The sequence below is a fragment of the Stomoxys calcitrans genome, chromosome 4 (genome assembly GCF_963082655.1).
Source record: "Stomoxys calcitrans chromosome 4, idStoCalc2.1, whole genome shotgun sequence".
Taxonomy (NCBI): Eukaryota; Metazoa; Arthropoda; class Insecta; order Diptera; family Muscidae; genus Stomoxys; species Stomoxys calcitrans.
This window is the reverse complement of record NC_081555.1, coordinates 126,728,483-126,749,691: the sequence shown is the minus strand read 5'-3', so window position 1 is coordinate 126,749,691 and position 21,209 is coordinate 126,728,483. Positions and strand designations below refer to the sequence as shown.

Here is a 21,209-nt window from a genome sequence, read left to right as displayed (position 1 = left end):
GTTAGAGCTCATGTCTATACAGACAAGCTCGCTTCAATTGACGCATTGGAAGACAACATTGAAGCATTTATTCGTGAGATACCGGCCGAAATGTTGGAAAGAGAATGCCGAAACTGGACTAAGCGGATGGACCATTTGAGGCGTAGTCAATATTTGCATGTAATTATCTTAAAACATTAAATTATATGGACTGTACTATCGGTTCAAATAAAGATTTCTTGGATTTTTCTGAATTTTATGTTTTTATTTTTTGAAAAACTTTCCTTTGTCTATTACAAAATCTCCTTTTATCTCTTTGAAATTTGGTATAGTTAATGCTGAGGTGTTAGCGAGATCATGTGACAATTTTCAAAGCCCTAGGTTATCCGGGCGCTTTTTGGTACGCCCCTTTAATCGATGCCCTTGGTATTTCGAAAATTTATTGGGGCTGCCAAATCTTCGTTTGTGGTCCAAAATTCTAAAGGAAAAGACGAATGAAGATATCTTAATTAATCTTTTTGATTTGTGCAGATCAAATTGTCTTTAAATAATCAAAAATAAATTCAGCCCGAATTCTTTTACAAAAATCCCCACAATACCCGTTTCGGGCAAAGTTAATTTCAAAATCAGCATTTTTTAGTAAATTTGCTTTCAAGGCTATAAATTTTGTTAGATGCAAAAAATTTTGTACATGGGTTTAGGGGACATATGGAGTTAAAGAAAACTTAAACTCAAATGGGGGATCTGGGTTTTGAAATTTGAGAACTCGAAGGGTTTTCTTAATTTTTTTCTTTTTAAATAATTGCCTGTTTTGAATTGCATATAACACCCATTTAAGTTGATGTATCTTGTTAAAATTTCATTTAAAACGCATGCACAATATGTTTTTTTTTTACAAAAAACACCAAGTTTCGACGGTCTCCTGCCCCTTGATCTTTCCGTCGGGCTTTTGGTCGTCCCGGTATGCGTGTACCACCATATTTGCCTTCAAAGGCTTTTTTGATGAAGCTTCTTCATCCATTTTGACCACATGACCTAGCCAACGCAGCCGTTGTATTTTGATACGTGTAACTATGATATCGTCGTCATACAGCGCCGCCTACAGCTCGTGGTTCATACGACACCAATATTCTCCATTAATACAAACTGGTCCATATATTTTACGAATAATTATTCTCTCAAACACTCCAAACACTGCCTCGCCTGCTTTCACAAGTACCCAAGCCTCAGAACCATATAACAACTTGGGTAGTGTCAGTTGTACGGTGTAATCATCGTCTGTCAAGAGGTGGCCTTGTTTCTAAACTGCTTGCTTAATCCAAAGTAGCATCAGTTTGCAGGTAAATGGAACACCCTGTTGATTATAATCATGAAAATTTAAAAACCCCTAAAAGCATGCAGTGAAAATTCCAATGCTTTATCTATACAAATGACCCTTGCATAGAATAAGATCACGAACTTAATTTGCGTTATCGACAAATAACCAAAAAACAAAAATGTCATTTATTTTTTCCCATCTATTCTGGAACAAAACATTTTATATTTCAATCGGCAGTCAGAATGACCACAAGAACTTTAGCAAACATTTCAATTATTTGTTTCTTAAGTGGTTATAGTATTCTTCATGTAGAATCGGCATCTATAAATGCGTCGCCTGATAATGTGGTCTATCGGCTCTTTCACAGGCGCAGACCTGGTCTTAACTACGAAGGAGTAGAAGTAGAAGTCGACGAATATTTGGAAATTTTTAATACCAGAAAAAGACCATGGGATATTTTGACTGATGATGATGTGGATAAATTTATTAAATGTGATTTTTATGGTGAAACCGAAGAATGTAAGTAGAGTAGTTTATTACTTGGGTTACAGATAGAGATGACATGTGAATTCTTTTTATATTGCAAGGTACACAATTTTTAAGCTCCATATATCCCAATGAATCAGGAACACATGGAAAACCAATAACAACAACTAAAAAGAAAACGATTACCGCAACCACTCCATCCAAAGCAATTAATACCATCCATACTACTACTACTCCTTCCACTAGTTCGACAACAACAATGGAACCAATACCCGATCCTGATTGGAATTCTTATATAGAAGGAGATGGTGAAGAAGTAGGAGATGAAGAAGAAGAAGAAAATTACATCAGCGAGGAAAATGGAGAAGACATTGAACTAGCGGAACACGAAGAGAAAGAGAATGTAAACAACCAAAAGGAGAAACCATTCTTTTTCTTCTAGCGAAACACGAAGGGAAAGAGAATGGAAACAACCAAAAGGAGAAACCTTTCTTTTTCTTCAAGTAGTTTTTGTTAAAATCGTATCGTAAATCGCATGCATGAAAATAATTTTATCTTAATTTTTTATTATCTTTATTGTTATTTTACTTTTACAATTTCTTAATAAACGCATATATATCTATATATATACTAGCTGGACAGGGCCCGCTCCGCTGCGGGCCCTTTTATTATCTTATTTTATTTGAGCCCTACACGGTCACGTCAGGAAATAAGTCGTGTTTGGAGGTGCTGGTACGGCCCAAATGTTTCGCGCTTATGTGGATATTAAATTGGTGCTCTTCTCCCAAATACCTTTCACTGGAGCCGTATATTGTTATGGTCGGTAAATATGTCCGGTATTGGGGTGTTTTTGAGAGTGAGACGGATCCCCATATATCAGATTCGTGCTCTGGTCTCAAATACCTTTCATTTGAGTCCCATATTGTCATTATTGGTTTATATTTTATTTGGCTGGTAGCTTTGGAGGTGGATATCGGATATCGCACCCATCTCCGAGATCAGACGTTTTTGGAAATAGGGTAAGGGGAGGGTCCGCCTATTAAAGTTAGATCTACTTCATTCTCTTGAATTTGGTGGTAGATTGGAGTAGCCAAACTCTTTGCCCCAAAAGTGGATATCAGTTTCATACAGTTTATGAGGTAAGGCGTCTCTGAGACACTTGGCATTAAATAGATACAGATTTGAGCCCCTTATTGCCATAATCAACAAATACGTCAAGTTTTAAGGGGGTATGCAGAGTGGGGCGGCCACCCATGTACTTTCAAACAAACAACAAATTTTGCCCATGAACATTCTACTAAGGAAAAAAGGCAAACTTCTCACATATCAATGAGTGCAGTCCGATTCAAGATGTAAGCTCAATGATAAGGGGCCTCCTTTTTATAGCCGAGTCCGAATGGCGTGCTGCAGTGTGTAGTTTTACATGGCATAGTATCTCACAAATGTTGCCAGCATTAGCCCGTTCTTAGCCCTGAAAAATATCAGCATCGTGCTCTGCTCTCAAATTTCTTTAATTTGAGCACCAATGTCATTGGTTTAGGGCAAGTTCATGGGTTGGCACGACCCCCACACATTTGGCCTTAAACTTGGATATCAAATTCGTTTTCTACTATCAAATACCTATTATTTATCGCCATAGTGGGCAATCATGACCGGTTTGAAGGGATTTTAGAGGCGAACCCTGAAGTAATATCAACATAGTGCCAACGCACGATTTTGTTTGAGCCCCATAATGTCAAGCATTTTGAAGGAGGCTATCAAGATATTCAGGGCTAGGGGCTCTCGTTCAGATTCACACTAATACATTTTTTGTATTGGTTATCTACATTCAAAATCATATTTCAAAACGACCACTTGGGATACTATATTCTTAAAGATCCGCAGGTCCTCCTGTGTCCATCCCAATTTGAGAATACAAAGTGTACTCTACTGCCAATGACCTTTTATTTCTGTCCTACTCTATCCTGATCAGCCTTAACATATTATTTTAAATTATTCATATATTATTCTTAATTCCTTTTTTGTTTTGGGTCCTCTGGCACGTCCTTTCATTTGAGTACAATATAATCTCGGCCTCTCTACATGTCAGTTCGGCGTTGCATTTATTGGGAGGAGAGGTCGGTCCTGCTGAACGGTAGGACGTGACCCAGATATTTGAATCCGTATACCGACATTAGATTCGAAATATACTGTCATAGACCTTTCTTTTACTTGACATATTATTTCGATAGAACTACACGTCCTTTTGAAGGGTAGTTAGTGGATTGGCCATCCCAGACTCTGTCCTAATTGTGCATGCTAGATTCGTTGTCAAATCCCAAAGACCTTTGATTCGATACCCATTTTGTGATGTTGCATATTTATCCCAGTTTTGGGGGTTTTTTGAGTTGGGGAGAAGCCCTAGATACCTTGAACCAAATTCTTATAGCAGATGTGTACTCAGCTTCCAAATATCTTTCGTTTGATACCCATATTGTCCCAATCGGTAAACATGTCCTGTTGAGGGGTTTTAAGGGGTGGGGAGGCTCCTCAGACACCAAAGAATACATTTTTATATCAGCATTGTACTCTACCTTTAAATAGCTTTCATTTGATATCCATATTTTCCTAATCGGTAAATTTGTCCTGCTGGGGGGATATGGGTGTAGGGGAGGGCCCTCAGACACCAAAACAAAAATTTTTTTTGTTTCAGATTTGTATTCTACTTTCAAATACCTTTTCTTTGAGTCCCATATTACTCAAAGCAGTTGAAGTGTCCTGTTGGGTGGTGTTTTTGAGGGTGGGGGGCCCCCCTAACTTAGGATAACATTTTAATGTCAAGTTCGCACTCTACTCTCAAACACCTTTCATTTCAGACCCATATTGCCCAACGCGGCGAAAGTGTCCTCTTGGGGCTTTTTTGGGGGTGGGGGACCCCCCGAAACTTAAGAGTGAAACTTTATTCCAAATTCGTACTTTACTCTCAAACATCTTTCATTTGATACCCATATTGTCGCAATCGGCGCACATGTCCGTTCGGGTGAGATTTGGGACGGGGCGTCCCCCCAGATTATTTGACCGCAAAATTTTTTACAAATTCATGTTTTTAGGGTACCATAAGGTGGCGTACAAAATTTCGCTTAAATCGGTGCACGCATCTCCGAGATCGGGCATTTTTGAAAATTGGAGTATGGGGAAGGGATATCAGAAAATGTTGTACCCTATTTTCACCGGGGGTCCAAATTCTACCATCTGTGAAAATTTCATGAAAATCGGTTCATCCGTTTTTGAGTCTATACGGAACAGACAAACAAATAACAACCAAAAAAAAAACAAACTAACCGCTGCCCCGACTCCAAAACCCCTTTAAATAGGCGTATTTAGGACTATAATGACAATATGGAACTCGAATGAAAGATATTCGAGAGTAGATTTCGAATATTGTCAGGAAGGAAGAATAGGCTATATAATTTGTTGATATTGGAAGGGGGTGGACCCTCCCCCGTTACCCCTAAAACACCACCCAAAATCAAGGTTGACCGATCGGGACCCATTTTTATCATATGAAAGGTATTGGGGAGTAGAATACGAATACTGTATTCAAATTTGGGCCCAAGGAAACCAGGGGCCACTCCAACCCCAAAAGTTTCTCAATCAGACATATTGAACGTACATATCAATATGGGACTCAAATGAAAGGTATTCGGGAGAAGATTACAAGTATGACAAAAAAAATGATGTTTAAGTATTAGCGGGTCGCCCTACCCCAAAAGGTCCCCCAAATGGGATTTTTACTCGATCATAGCTGTATATGGCTCAAATTAAAGTTATTTTGGAGTTCATTACGAATATGACATTAAACTTTGAGGTCAAGAATCTAGGTGGCGCTTTACCTCCAAAATCGCCTCCTATAGATTATTTGAGCAAATAAAACCAGTAAGGAAAGGCGAAAGTCGGGCGGTGCCGACTGTATTATACCCTACACCTACCCTATAAGTACAATGTGGGACCTATATCCAATTCTGAATCAGTTTTGATGGACCTCGGCGAGCAAATATGTTCAAACTGTAAAAACTACGGTTGACAAATGACAATATTATGGCAAATTACCCTAAATCTGACGAACATATATATGGGAGCTATATCCAGATCTGAACCGATTTTTTCCAAATTCAATAGACTTCGTCTCTAGGCTGAAAAACATGCCTGTACCAAATTTGAAGAATATCGGATGAAAACTGCGACGTGTATCGATCGCTATACTTATCAATGGTTCTATCTCTCGGTATACTTATCAAATCCTTCCGATTTGGCTGAAATTTTTCACATAGTGTTCTATTTTGACTTCCAACAATCGTGCCTAGTACGGTTTACATTTGTGTACCACCTGGTATACATCCCTTATACACCGATCTCTCCGGTTGAGTTCTTGAGCCCCTGGAAGCCTCATTTTTTTCGATTTGGCTGAAATTACATGATGTTTTGTTAAGACTTCCAACAACTGTGTAAAGTATGGTCCAAATCGGTCAAGAAGATGATATACCTTCCATATAAACCGATCTCCCGATTTCATTTTTTGAACCCTTACAAACCGCGATTTTTATCCGATTTTGCTGAAATTTTGCATATAGTGTTCTGTTATGACTCTCAACAACTGCGTAAAGTACGGTTCAATTCGGTCTATAACCAGATATAGCTCCCATATTTTAGCAGAATCAATGGTGGTGGGTTCCCAAGATTCGGCCCGGCCGAACTTAGCACGCTTTTACTTGTTTTTTACTCCATATGTCTTCTAAACCTATGCAAACAATTTTTGAACCTAACTTATTTGAACCTTCCACAGTAAATTTACTAAAAATGCCAATGTGAAAACAGTCTGCCCTAAATTAATATTTTGGGTATTTCTGCTAAAAATTTGGGACAGTAATCACTTTGGTTTTTTAAGCAAAATTCAAAAAGAATTATGTAGTTGGCTTTATTCATTTTCTTCTTAAAATTTTTATACCCTACACAACCACTGTGGTACAGGGTATTATAAGTTTGTGCATTTGTTTGCACTGCTAAGAAGACCCATTGATAAGTATAACGAACGACTCAGAATTACTTTCTGATTCGATTTAGCCATGTCGGTCTGTCCGTCCGTCTGTGTCCATGTAATCAAAGTGCAGGTCGTATTTGTTGTCCAAACACCACGAAATTTTGCACATATCACATTTTTGGCCCAAGGACAAGCGCTATTGAAATTGGAAAAATCGGTTCCGATTTAGATATAGCTCCCATATATATGTATCGCTCGATTTGCACTTAAATGGCCGTAGTAACTACAATTTTCAACAGATCTGTACAAAATTTGGCCCGAAATGTTTTGTTACTGTCCCAACATATCTGAGAGATTTCATTAAAATCAGTTCAGATTTGGATATAGCTCTCATATGTAAGTATCGCCCGTTTTGCACTTAAATGGCCGTAGTAACTACAATTTTCATCCCATCCGCACAAAATTTATCACCGATTGTTTTGATACCGATCGTAACATATCCACTAGGTTTCATTAAAATCGGTTTAGTTTTATATATAGCTCCCAGATATATGTATGGCCCGATTTCCACTTAAATAGCCGTAGTAACTACAATTTTCAACCGCTCCGCACAAAATTTGACACGGATTGTTTTGTTACCTATCTCAACATATCTGCAAGTTTTCATCAAAATCGGTTCAGTTTTACATATACCTCCTATATATATGTATAGCCCGATTTGCACTCAAATGGCCGTAGTAACTAAAATTTTCCACCGATCTGCACAAATTTTGGCACGGAGGGTTTTGTTACTGATCCTAACATATCTGCAGGATTTCATTAATATTGGTTCGGATTTGGATGTAGCTCCCAAATTTATGTATCGCCCCATTTGCACTTTAATGGCCGTAGTAACTATAATTTTCATCCGATCTGCACAAAATTTGGCACGGATAGTTTTGTCATTGATCCTAACATTTCTGCAAGATTTTATCCATATCGGTTCAGATTTAGATATAGTTTCCATATATATTTACATTTTCAAACAATCTGTTCAAAAATATTGGTTGGTTGAATTTATAATTGTGGAGCAGTGGTAGGGTATTATATAGTCGGCTCCGCCCGACTTTTGCCTTTCCTTACCGGTTTTTTTCTGTAGACTTGTACTATTATGATTTGCCGTAAACCGCTTATTCACTCTTAAATATTAACTGTCATTTAGCCTTTTTTTAATTGAATCACAGGTTTTTGCTTACTTTTATTTACAAAGAAAGACACAATGGTTGAGCATTTAAACGGTGAAAACAACATTTCAATTAAATTTGTCTTTTAAAACAACTGAGCAATTTTTATTGAGCGGAAATAAAAACAAATGACTCATACGAAGATGTTTCATACGTAAAAGGTTTAAACCAGGTTTAAATAGCATTCCCAAAATGAAACCGACACCCATACATAATACAACGAATAAAATCACGTTTCAAATTACTACCTTAATATAGATCATCGGGTAGTGTGCAATTGCCATTTTGTTGCTGTATGTATGAAAATCATTGCCGCATTACAGTGGGCAATTGCTTCAGTTTGGAATGGCAATTGAAAAGCTATAAAATGTATGAGGGAAAGCCAAAATTACAATGAGCTAATGAAAATTCATGGAAATTTTGTTTTTATGGAATATTTTATGGCACCTTTATTTTCATAAAATGATATGATATGGCAAAAAATATAATGACTGCATTAAGTGTCTTTGGAAAATGATGAAAACAGTCATTATCTAACGAACATAAGAAAGATCTAAAATTAAATCAGAACTGAATACCTGCCGATAATTTTCCAGTCAATGTAACCAAAAAACCAGTAAGGAAAGGCTAAAGTCTGGCGCAGCCGACTATATAATACCCTACACCACTGAAACTTCCTACTACTTCTAATAAATAGAACCTATGTCTAAATCTTGTCAGACTTTAATTAAGTATACTTACAGAAATATCGATTAGAACTGCAAGATGTTTTTACAATAGGACCCAAATGCTGACTGCCACAGTTTTAAAGGCGAATATCGGCTAAGATATATATATGGGGCTACGTATAAATATGGAATGATTTTATGAAATTATGCACATATTGGGACGTCAAAAAGAACACCTTATGCAAAATTTGTTAAACATTGGTCAAAAATTGTGGCTTCTACAACCTTAAAAGGTCATATCGGATGAAACATTTATATGGGAGCAATACCTAAATCTGATCCCATTTTGATAAAATTTTGCACACGTGTAAAGACGTCAAACAAATTCTTTAACGAGAATTTTGGAGGATTTTTCGGACAGTGAAATCGTTATCGCTGGAGATTTTAATATCCATAACTCCTCTTGGAAGAAAAGGAGACCGATTTAGATATTGCGTTCCACAGTTGTTGGAGATCATAACAGAACACTATGTGCACATTTTTGGCCACATTGGACACAATTTGTGACTTCCAGGGACTGAAGAAGTCAAATCGGGAGATCAGTTTATATGGGAGTTATATTAGGTTATAGACCAGTTTAGACCGTACTTGATACAGTATTGAAAGTCATAACAAAACACTAAATGCTCAATTTTAGCCAAATCGGACAATAAGTCAAATCGGGAAATCGGTTTATATGAGACCTACATCAGGTTATATACCGATTCGGACCGTACTTGGCACTGTTGTTGGAAGTCATAATGGAAAATCACATGCATATTTTCAGCCAATTCGGACCGTTCTTGGTACAGTTGTTGGAAGTCATAACGGAATGCCAAATTTTCAGCCAAGTCGGACAAAAATTGCAGCTTGTAAGGCCTCAAGAAGTCAAATCGCGAGATTGGTTTATATGGGAGTTATATCAGGTTACAGACTGATTCAGACCGCACATGACACAAATTAAAGTCTTAACAAAACATTACATGTTTACTTCGGCTAAATCGGACAAAAATTGCGGCTTGTAAGGGCTCAAAAAGTCAAATCGGGAGATCGTTTTACATGGGAGCTATATCAGGTGATAGACCGATTCAGACCGTAATTGGCACAGTTGTTGGAAGTCATAACGGAACGCCACATGCTAAATTTCAGCCAAATCGGAAAAAGACTTCCAGGGGCTGAAGAAGTAAAATTAGGAGATCGGTTTATATGGGAGCTATATCAGGTTACAGACCTATTCGGACCGTACTTTGCACAGTTGTTGAAAGTCATAACGGAACACCACATGCAATATTACAGCCAAATCGGACAAAAATCGAGGCTTCCAGGGGCTCAAGAAGTTAAATCGGGAGATCGGTTTATATGAGAGCTATATTAGGTTGTAGACCGATTCGGACCGTACTCTGCAAAGTTGTTGAAAATCATAACTGTTTGGACAAAATTTGTGGCTTCCAGGGGCTCAAGAAGTCAAATCGGAAGATCGGTTTATATGGGAGCTATATCCGAATCTGATCCGATATGACCTATTTGTAATCATCAACGACCATCATCAATGTTTCTGTGCAAAATTTCAAGCGGCTAGCTTTATGAGTTCGACCACTGACGTGATTTTGATAGACGGAAGGACGGACGGACTGACGGACGTGGTAAGATCGACTCAGAATGTGGAGATGATCAAGAATATATATACTTTATGGGGTCTTACACGAATATTCCGAATTAAATTTCCAAATACATTTTATATAAAAAATTTGTTAATATATAATTAAAATATGTTAGAATAAATTTATTTTTTAATTGAAAATTTCAATCGCGATCGTTATTATTGAAAAAAGTTTAGATTAAGTTAAAAAAATATTAAATTAATCAATTGGAAATTGCCAAAATTTTAATCACGATCGTTATTGAACAAATAAATCTGGATTCAATTAAAAAATGGTTGATTCAATTAATTTTTTAATTGAAAACATTTTTAAGTTACATAAATTTTTAGTTGAAACAATTTTTGTGATATTTTTTATATGTGCGTTGGACCATTTCCTACTTCATTGCCCGGCTTTCGCGGTTAACTTAGGTGCGAACACCATACCAGACATGGACCCACTTATGGTGTGGTATGGGAAACAATTAGGGATTTTTTCTTGAACTCGTCGTGATGAACAAAATAAAGTCAAAAACAAGTAAAAAGGTGTTAAGTTCGGCGAGGCTGAACTTTGTATATCCATCACCTCGGGTATATATGCAAACCAAGTTTCGTCATAATTCGGTGAAAATTCATAGTTTATGCCCCAATAGCAGCTATATCGAAATATGGTCCGATTTGGACCAAACTCGGCACGGACATTTAGTGGTCTAATAAGTACATGTCATTGTTTAATTTTGTGGAAAAAAATTAATCGCTATCCCAAATTTCGGCGAAATCGGACAATAAATGCGCATTTTATAGGGCCAAGACCTTAAATCGAGAGATCAGTCTATATGGAGCTATATCCAAATCTGGAACAGTCTGGGCCAAATTGAAGAATGGTGTCGAAGGGCCTAAAACAACTCATTGTCCCAAATTTCAGCAAAATCGGATAAGACCTTAAATCGGCGGATCATTCTATATAGGGGTTATATAAAGATATAGTCCGACATAGCCCATCTTCGAACTAAACCTGCCTATGAATAAAGAAAAAAAAAAGAATCTGTGAAAAATTTCAGCTAAATGTCTTTATTTTTAAAGACTGTAGTGTGATTTCAAGAGACAGACGGTCAAACAAACGGACGGATATGGCTACATCGTCTTAGATGTATACGAAAATCAAGAATATAAATATTCCTTATGGGGTCGAAAATGGATATTTCGATGTTTTGCAAACGGAATGACAAAATTAATATACCCCCATCCTTCGGTGGTGGGTATACAAATTTGGGTAATTTTCATGTTGAATTTTGGACAGGCATAATCAGATTTACCGTCAATTTATTTAGTTCATATTTTGGATTCAAATAGATCAATACGAGCTTAATGCAATTTCATAAGCTAAATTTTAATATATAAAACACATTCAATTGCTAATTTTGGCGGTTTTTTCTCCCATAGTGCGACGCCATAGTTGGACGTTCGAACACGGTATAAAAAAGGAGGCCCCGTATCTTCAAGAGAAAAGTCGTTTGCCTTAAGAAAACATTTCATTCATGTTTCGTCTTAAGAGAAAATTTCATTAAGTTTGTTTAAAGAGAAAATTTAATTGAAATTTTGTCTTCTAGGACATTTTACAGAATTTTTCACTTAAGGGAAACTTCCGTTAAAACTTTGTTTTTAAAAAATTTCATTGGAATTTTTTTTAGATAAAACTTTAATGAAAAATTGTCTTCAGGAACAATTTCATGGACAATTTGTCTTCAGAGTAAGTTTCATTGAAATTTATTCTTATTGGGAAATGTCATCTTCTGTGTTAAGAGAAAATTTCGTTGAAAAATCCAATTTTCCTCTTTTAGTCTACCTTCGGATATAGACTGGCAATAAACCGAACCACAAGTTTGACCTGCTTTTTCATATTCCTCTTTGTTGTTCTTAAAATGTTTGGAAAATTTAATTTTTGTTGCACAACTTAACATTTGTTCCACTGTTCTGCACCGCTAAAACACTCACGAGATATTCAATGCTCAAGTCAACATATATACAGAAATAATCATGATTATCAAAAGTGACGATGAGGATGAAAACAAGTGCTAAAGTGTCAAACTTGTAATGCGACAAAAGTTCATAAGCGAGTAACTTTAAGTGAGAGCATTTGCCGCTCTACAATGGAAACACAAAGAAGACAGACAAACAACAGACGATAGAGGTCAGGCGGGAAACCACAACAGTTTCCTTCTATTGAAATGACGCAGAGAGCTCACTATGTATGTTGGGTGTTGTGGCAGCTAAGCAGTTTGTGGTGGGGGCGGAGGCTAATAATGTATTCTTGATTTAATTAAAGCCTAAATCACACAACAAAAACAGAGAAATTTTCAAACAATCAAATGGCATCGTTTGAAGGCAAATACATAAATAAATAAAGTGATCACTTTACGCTCAGCTAATAAAATAACATCAGTATTTCGCGAATCGTCAACGAAATCGCACACGCAAAAAAGAAAGAAAAGCTATAGCTGCCGCATTACTCTCCCTCCTCTCAAGTCAAGTGAAAAAAGTCTCAATTCGTTTGAAGTTGAACAATGAAACATCAATTGGTATTGACCACAGCCCTTCTATTGGCATTTTGTGCCTTGTCGACAAATGCAGATTTACTCGATTGTGATGAAAAGAAATTGCCCACACTCGCTGATATACCTGGCATAGGTCCCAAGGTTTCCAGTTCCGAAGATACCGGCGATAAAGTTAAAGACACACTCAAAGATTGGGGTTGCAAACTCAAGAAGGGTGCCAGCAATCTGGGAGACAGTGTGAAAGAAAAATCCAAACAATGGGGAGAGGATGTTGCCGAAGGTTTCAAAAAACTCAAAGAGAAGTCCAAAGATTTGCACTCACAAATCGAAACCAAGTTTCATGACATAAAGGAACGCCTGAGCGGAGATTCCCATGAACTTGTCAACAATAAGGACAAGAAATTCTTCATGGAAAATGTTGAAATGATCAATCCGGATATTTTGAAGGCCGATCAGGAATGTGGTCATGGCCATATATTGGATGCATTGGGCAATTGCAAGAAACTACGAAAATAAACTCGTTAACAGCTAAAGTTTTAGGAAAACTAAAAAAACAACTATTTAACTGAGATAAACAATTGCCAAAGTGTGTCTTTTTAATTTTTGTTAGTAAATGTATTAAAAAGCAATATATATTTTTAATAAAGTGCGTGATGAATAGAATAATATTTTATTGGCAGAAATTAAATAAGTAAGTAAGCTGGGGCAAAGCGGGTCAATTGATGCCCTACACCAAAGTGCATATAAGTGTAAAGTTGTTCAGCAAACAGTCTATTAAAAACAAGTAAAAAAGTATTAAGGGCGAGCCGAATCTTATGTACCTCTCTTCTTTAAATGACTTTTTAAAATATATATGAGCTATATCAAGTTATTAACCAATATGTACCGTACTTATCTTGGCTGTTAGAAGTCATAGAATAACACCACCTTCAAAATTTCAGCCAAATCGAGTAATAATTAAGCCCTCCAGGGCTCAGAGTTTCAAATTTGGAGATTGTCTTATGAGGCAGCTATATCAGGTTATCAACCGACTTAAACCATACTTAGTACAGTAATTGGAAGTCGTACCAAAACGACATGTGCAAAATTTTAACCAAATTGGATTGCGCCATCTACAGCCCAAGAAGTCTAATCGGGAGATCGTTTTATATGACAGCTATATCAGGTTATGGACTTATTTTAACCATACTTAGCATAATTTGCAAATTTTGTCCATGAACATTCCACTAAAGAACAGGGGCAAACTTCTCACATATCAATGAGTGCAGTCCGATTCAAGTTTAAGCTCAATGATAAGGGGCCTCCTTTTTATAGCCGGGTCCGAACGGCGTGCCGCTGTGCGACACCTCTTTGAAGAGAAGTTTTACATGGCAAAGTACCTAACAAATTAGGTATTAGGAGGGGAAAACCACCGCTGAAAAACTGATGGTCTCGCCAGGATTCGGACCCAGGCGTCATAGGTGGACATGCTAACCTCTGCGCTACGTTGGCCTCCTTAGCATAATTAAATTATAAATTATTAGAAGTGATAACAAAACACTACGTGCAAAATTTCAGCCAAATCGGATAAAAATTGCTCCCTCTAGAAGCTTAAGGAGTCCAGATCCAAGATCGGTTTATATGGCAGCTATATCAAAACATGGGCCGATTTGGCCCATTTACAATACCAACGGACCTACACCGATAAGAAGTATTTGTGCAAAATTTCAAGCACCTAGCTTTACTCCTTTGAAAGTTAGCTTGCTTTCGACAGACGACGGACGGACGAACGAACATGGCTAGATCGACTTAAAATGTCATAACGATCAAGAATCTATATACTTTATGGGATATTAGATGCATATTTCTGGGTGTTACCAACGGAATGATGAAAATTAGCATATCCCCATGCTGTGGTGGAGGACAATGAATTGTGTTAGACCCTTCGACATATTTTTCAATTTGGTTCGGATTGGTCCAGATTCGGATATAGCTGCCAAATAGACCGATCTCTCGATTTAAAGTCTTTGCCCCATAAAAGACACATTGATTATCCAATTACGCAGAAATTTGACTTATGTTAGGCTTCTAGACATCCGCGTCCTGTATGGTTCAGATCGCTCTATATTAGGATATAGCTGCCTAAAAGACTAATATTTTGTTCTACAAAATTGAACAGTGTGTTGTATTTATTAGACCACTCAATGTCCGTGCGGAATTTGGTCCAAATCGAACCATTTTTCGATATAGCTGCTATGGGTTCATAAATAACGAATTTTTCACCGGACCCCACATATACTCGAGGTGGGGGTTATCCAAAGTTCGGCAGAATTTAAAATCTCGAAATATTCGTTTAAGACCCCATAAAGTATATACAGTGACACAGATAAGTCTACATATCTTTTCGTAGATGGCAGCTTCGTAGACTGAGAATCACGTATTTTGGATATGATATAACCCCATAAATTTTTATACCCTGAACCATAGGATCGGTGTATACTAATTTCGCCATTCCGTTTTGTAACTATCCGAAATATTCGTCTGAGACCCCATAAAGTATATATATTCTTGATCGGCATGACATTTTATGTCGATCTAGCCACATCCGTCTGTCTGTCGAAAGCACGCTAAGGAGTAAAGCTAGCCGCTTGAAATTTTGCACAATTACTTCTTTTTAGGGTAAGCTGGTTGGGTTTGTAAATGGGCCATATCGGTCCATGTTTTGATATAGCTGCCATATAAACCGATCTTAGATATAGGCTTCTTGAATCACTAGAGGGAGCAATACTTATCCGGTTTCGCAATATGACCCTTTCTATGGCGTTCAACAGACGTGCCAAGTATGGTTCGAATCAATTCAAAACCGATCTCCCGATTATACTTCTTGAGACCCTATGGGTCCGATTTGGCTGAAACTTTCCATAATAACTTCTACCATGGTTTTCAACATCAAAATCAAGTATACACCGAATCGGATGACAATCTGATATAACTTCAATAGCATAGCAATTCTTATCCTTTGCTTGCCTATAAAGACATACCTGGCAAAGAACTTGACAAATGCGTTTCATATTGGAGGGTAAATAGAATTCGACTCGGCTGAAATTAGCACGCTTTTACTTATTATTATTAAAATCGCATAAGAGGTCATCCTCTTACACTTGTGCAGAATATGACGAATAAAATTTCCCTGAAAAGTGTTTTTCTTGCTTAAAAATAGAAAATTTCCCGTGAAGATGTTATGTCAAGCACTGACTTTTGTTTGTTCAACCAATAAATCTAACCCTATTATATCATCCACACTTCACCCATCCCAATTTACGCTGCACGAAAGAAAGTATATTAAATGGGGGTTCTTCAATACAAAGCGAATAATAATTGTATACAGTTCTTGGAAACATCACTTAGAAGACAAAGATGAAAAGACAAATATCTGTTTATTGAATTAAGACTTTAATCGCTGAACAATACAAAATAGTATTGTATGGTCTTACGGCAGATATTAGTCCATTGAGTTGCTGTTGTAAAATCAGTAGTTCGTGAGGCGTCAACAAAATCATACACATTGAAAATTGTATAATCTCTCTTTGAAAGTTGGATTTACTTGGTCACCATGAAGCACCCGCTACTGTTATTGGCAGCCTTAATGCTGATATTCTCCGCCTTGTCCACCAAAGCGGATTTATTAGAATGCGATGACAGCGTACTGCCATCGATATCGGATATGCCAATTATTGGCCCCAAGATAACTAGCGAAGAGGATAATAGGAGTTCCAAAGTCAAGGATGTCATCAAAGAATGGAGTTGTAAATTTAAGAAGACTACTGCCAACATTGGCGACAATGTTCGTGAAAAGACAAAGCAGTGGGCAGAAGGTATACGTGAAAGCTTCAAAAAGCTAAAGGAAAAATCCAAGGACTTACACAAGAAATTCGAAACAAAATATCAGGATTTCAAGGATCGTTTGAATAAGGATTCCGGGGAATTTGTGGAGATCAAAGAGAAAAAACTTTTCTTCAAACCCGATGATCTCATAAAGGTCGATACATTGAAGATAGATGCAAGTGTTGAATGTGGACATGGTCACATACTGGATGCATTGGGTAATTGTAAGAAACTAAAAGACTACGATGGTATGAAATGAGTGGAAAATGTAAAAAACCAATCAAATGCTGAGAGTTATTAAGTTGAGAGTGTACTACATTTCATAGCAAAAGCAAAACGATTTGTTTATAGAGATAGTTTAGATTTAGACAACGTAAGAGATTATCTTAATTGTATACGAAAGTTATTCAATAAATACGACAGACATAAATAATGAACACAATGGAAAATAAGATGAAACAAGTTAAAGGGCATTAATGTCCAACAATGTAAATTTGTTGCGAAATTGAGTCACACTAGCCCGAATAGCCGCTTCAGTGGGTGGATTAAACTGACCATAAAATGGGAGAAGCGCGCGATTAACTTTCTTAATAGAGTACGCATTTTGATAATAAAGTTCAATAATTTGCAATTCATGGTTAAATTATGGAAAAAACTGAAGATGTTTGACAATGAAACAAAACACGAAACGTGTTTAAACCATTGTTGCCAAAAAGATAATTGCTAAGAAATCACCCAATCCAAAAACAAGTAAAAACGACCAAAATTTCAACCGGGCCGAATCTTGGGAACCCACCACCAGGGATTCTGCTAAAAATTTACACTAGGGATTTGAATCAGTCTACTACACAAACCATGTTATAACACTTCTAAAGGGTAAGGATCCGAACCAGCTATGTAGAAAGGGTCTTGCATATGGGATATGACTGGGCTAGACCCAGAGGTCTTAATGTTAACCCAGAGAAGACTGAAATATACCTCACGGGGAAGACGAGGGTCGGCCAATTTAACGCACCACGTTTCCTCAATAAGACGATTTCGATATCTGACAAGGTCAAATACTTAGGTGTGATCTTGGACAGACCTGAATTGGAAGTGTCGAAACTAGGAGCATACTGAGAAAGCTCATAGATTTTGGGCGCTATGTAGACGGACCGTAGGCTCGAAATGGAGCCTAAATTCGAGGATAGTCCCATGGCTCTACATGATCGTGATAAGACCAACACTCACCTACATCTCAGTAGTTTGGCGGACAGCTATGGAGAAAAAGTGCAATGTTAGGATTATACAACAGGTAAAGAGAGTATGTTGTCTTGGCATAGGCGGAGCGATGAGGACCACTCCCACTAGGGCAATGGACACCATTATAAATATCCGACCAGATTAAAGGCGATGGAAGAAAAGACAGAGGATAAGAGCAGGTCATACCATCGCGGTATAACCGAGGCGACGATAAGAAACCTGGATGGAATGGAAGAGGTTTCCGATCGAATACCTAAAACGACACTTGAGGTCTAGTGCGAGACACTGTTGCCAGCGGCACAGTCTTGGATTGACGGAACCCTAGTATTGCCACCTGGAAGTTCATGTTTTACCATGTTCAGACCAAAGCTGTGTTGAGCAAACGACTCGTTTTCCTTTTATAATGCTTTGAAAACGAGTCGTTTTTCCTTTATAGTTCGTAAGGCCAAAACTACTGGTTTGCCACAAAAACAAGTCATTCGAAGCCTAAATTGTACTAAATAATCACCGCTCTGAATAATTAATTTCTACCTAAAAAAATTGTTAAATAAACCAAAATTTTGCAAACATTGCAAAAGAAACCAAATCTTTATAATAAGCTACCAAAAAATTTTAATTTAAGTGTGAAAAAATGGTGTGAACGGTTGAGATGTTTCCCAAAATCAGTGAAGTATAACAAGTCAGTATAGACATAGCATTACACGAATGGATCAAACCTAGAGGACAGAGTAGCCCTGTGGGTCTACTTTGAGAACCCAAGGACTGAGATCAGTTTTAGTCTGCCTGACCATAATACGGTTCTGCAGAGGATTGCCGTCAATAAACTTGGTTACCACGAAGCCTTACGGATCGACGCAGTCCGAGTTAAGGGCTTGCGCGACGAATGCGTATGCAACCCTGTGGAACAGCGAAACGGTCGGTAGGACGGCGAAAATCCTATGGGGAGATCCAAATGGTGAGAAGACGGGGCTATTATTGAAAGGAAGTAAGAAGTATGTCAGTATAGCTATTGGTATCATAATGGGGCACATAGGACTACGAGCTCACTTATGTAAAATCGTTGCGGCAAGTAATAGTGTAGTGCATGCGTGGTGAATTTTGAACTGTTCAGCCATCTCATTGGGAGATGTGCGACAGTCGTGGGTGGTTTTTTCAGAAATACGTTTTCCAGGAATTAAAGGGCTGCCTGGCTGTTTGAGCAGATATTTACGTAGATCGTCGTTATGACATTATATCTTTGCAATTATACTTGAGCCAATAGAGGGCGCCATTCTTCTCCGATTTGGCTGACATTTTGCATGTGGTGTTTTGGTATCACTATCTGTGCTAAGTATGGTTCAAATCGGTCCATAACCTGATATATCTGCCATAGAAACCGATAAATTTTGCGCAAAGTGTTTTGTTATGATCTCCAACAGCTGTGCCTGTTATGGTTTAAATCGGTCCATAACCTGATATAGGTGACATATAAACTGATCTGGGAACTTGACTTCTTAAGCCTCTAGAGGGCGCAATTCTTATCCGATTTTGCTGAAATTAATTAAATAATTAATAGATCTTAATCGATCTATAGCCTCATACAGCTAAACCGATCTTCCGATTCTGCTTCTTCCGATCTTGCTTCTATAAGGCTCAATACTTAACTGAATGGACTGAAGTTTAACCCAATAACTTCTGCTATGATCTTCAACACTCAATTCACTTATGGTACGAATCGGACTATAACTTGATATATCTCCAATAGCATTACAATTATTATCCATTATTCTTTATTTGCCTTACCGAGATACCGCGCAAAGAACTCAACAAATGCGATCCATGGCGGAGGGTATATAAGATTCGGCCTGGCCGAACTTAGCACGCTCTTACTTGTTTTAATCTAAGATATGCTATGATTTATTTAATAAAAACCTTCTCCATTAAAGTTTAGAGTTAGGCACTTACATCTTTTTGGGGTTTAGGGGACGATATGTAGGGAGCTATAAATAAATCTGAACCGATTTTTTTTTCAATTTCAGTAGGCTTCGTCTCTATGCCAAAAAAGGTATATGCCATATTTGAAGTTGATCGGATGCAAATTGCGACCTGTAGTTTGTAAACAAATTAACGTGGGCAGACAGACAGACCGACATAGCTAAATCGAATCAGGAAGTGATTCTGGCCGCCTTTTAATCCGCTCCGAGTTATGTTCATATAATTTCACTTTTCGATATAGCCCCCACATTAAGTAAATTTTCATCATATAGACTTGAGATCCTCTAAATAATTTAGATTTGTAGCTATGTTTAAATTTTATCATATACATTTATTTAATTTTTATTCTACTCTCTTAAAGTGTGTCTTTTTTATTAAATAAATTTTAAACTCATTGAAGATTGATTTAAATTTAATTAAATAAATTTAAATCCTTTCACAAATGCCATTGTAATCGGCTACGAAACCATCGGGACATAATATTACAGGTATTTCTTCCGTCGTCACCCCTTCCGTTGAGGCTGTTACATTCATTCCTATAGTTTGCCCTAATGTTGGGCCATCCTCGGATAATTTGTTAATAAAATCTCCAAAACTATTCAGTATGCCAATACCCAAAATTTTAGCCGCTTCCTCTAAACGCTTTGTTTCCTGTTCCAATTCATCGATCCATGGTTTGGCCTTCTCGAGAGAACACTGTATTTTATGCAAGAATTTATTCAGTTTATTGGTTTCATTGTAGTGTTGCTTGTGCGAGTTGTGCTGCAAGTGATGACTTGAGGTATTGTGGTTAAGTTTATCCACAGTTTCTTCATTTGTTTTGGAAGCCTTCTTTTCTTCACAAATTATGGCTGCACCATTTACTGAACTAAGTTTGATGAATAATTGTAGTGCCAACAAATATATAAAAATTTTCATTTTAGAGAAGTTGAGATGTATTTACTCTTGGTTTTTGTTTTAGCAAGAAATAAAGGTTCTTTGACCATCAACGTGATAAAGTAGACTGTCTGGTGACACTAAACCAATATTGATATGATGTTGCAATCTGCATTGTTGGAGATGAAACGAGGTTATTTAGCGTGACAGAAAACCTAATAAAAACACTAAAATCTTTTTAGTGCTTTTATTAGGTTGCTTTCCTAGAAAGCAAAAGATTTGACTTCGGATTAAGGCTTCGGACTCGGCTAAGTTATTTTTTTTTTTAA

At 37.2% G+C, this 21,209-nt stretch overlaps 4 protein-coding genes across 4 annotated transcripts; 3 read left to right on the top strand and 1 right to left on the bottom strand.

Annotated features, from left to right (window-relative positions):
* Nucleotides 1-1,539: 1,539 nt before the first annotated feature.
* LOC106093663 (uncharacterized) lies at nt 1,540-2,411 on the top strand. Its single transcript, XM_013260777.2, has 2 exons — nt 1,540-1,816; nt 1,885-2,411. The coding sequence occupies exons 1-2, from the start codon at nt 1,540-1,542 to the stop codon at nt 2,223-2,225; spliced, it is 618 nt and encodes a 205-aa protein (XP_013116231.2). The 3' UTR covers nt 2,226-2,411.
* A 10,377-nt stretch (nt 2,412-12,788) lies between these two features.
* On the top strand, nt 12,789-13,590 carry LOC106094402 (uncharacterized). The gene has a single exon (XM_013261616.2). It carries the CDS (start codon nt 12,934-12,936, stop codon nt 13,438-13,440), a length of 507 nt encoding a protein of 168 aa, XP_013117070.1. The 5' UTR covers nt 12,789-12,933; the 3' UTR covers nt 13,441-13,590.
* Nucleotides 13,591-16,516: 2,926 nt separating this feature from the next.
* On the top strand, nt 16,517-17,047 carry LOC106094406 (uncharacterized). Its single transcript, XM_013261619.2, has one exon. The coding sequence runs from the start codon at nt 16,517-16,519 to the stop codon at nt 17,045-17,047; it is 531 nt and encodes a 176-aa protein (XP_013117073.2).
* A 3,338-nt stretch (nt 17,048-20,385) lies between these two features.
* Nucleotides 20,386-21,008, bottom strand: LOC106094407 (uncharacterized). The gene has a single exon (XM_013261620.2). It carries the CDS (start codon nt 20,920-20,922, stop codon nt 20,431-20,433), a length of 492 nt encoding a protein of 163 aa, XP_013117074.2. The 5' UTR covers nt 20,923-21,008; the 3' UTR covers nt 20,386-20,430.
* Nucleotides 21,009-21,209: the final 201 nt, after the last annotated feature.

Bases quoted from the DNA above. Each gene is read 5' to 3' on its own strand.
- LOC106094407 (XM_013261620.2), bottom strand. From the start codon at position 20,922: ATGAAAATTTTTATATATTTGTTGGCACTACAATTATTCATCAAACTT.
- LOC106094402 (XM_013261616.2), top strand. From the start codon at position 12,934: ATGAAACATCAATTGGTATTGACCACAGCCCTTCTATTGGCATTTTGT.
- LOC106093663 (XM_013260777.2), top strand. From the start codon at position 1,540: ATGACCACAAGAACTTTAGCAAACATTTCAATTATTTGTTTCTTAAGT. The intron at 1,817-1,884 runs GTAAGTAGAGTA...TTATATTGCAAG, and splicing joins TTATGGTGAAACCGAAGAAT to GTACACAATTTTTAAGCTCC.
- LOC106094406 (XM_013261619.2), top strand. From the start codon at position 16,517: ATGAAGCACCCGCTACTGTTATTGGCAGCCTTAATGCTGATATTCTCC.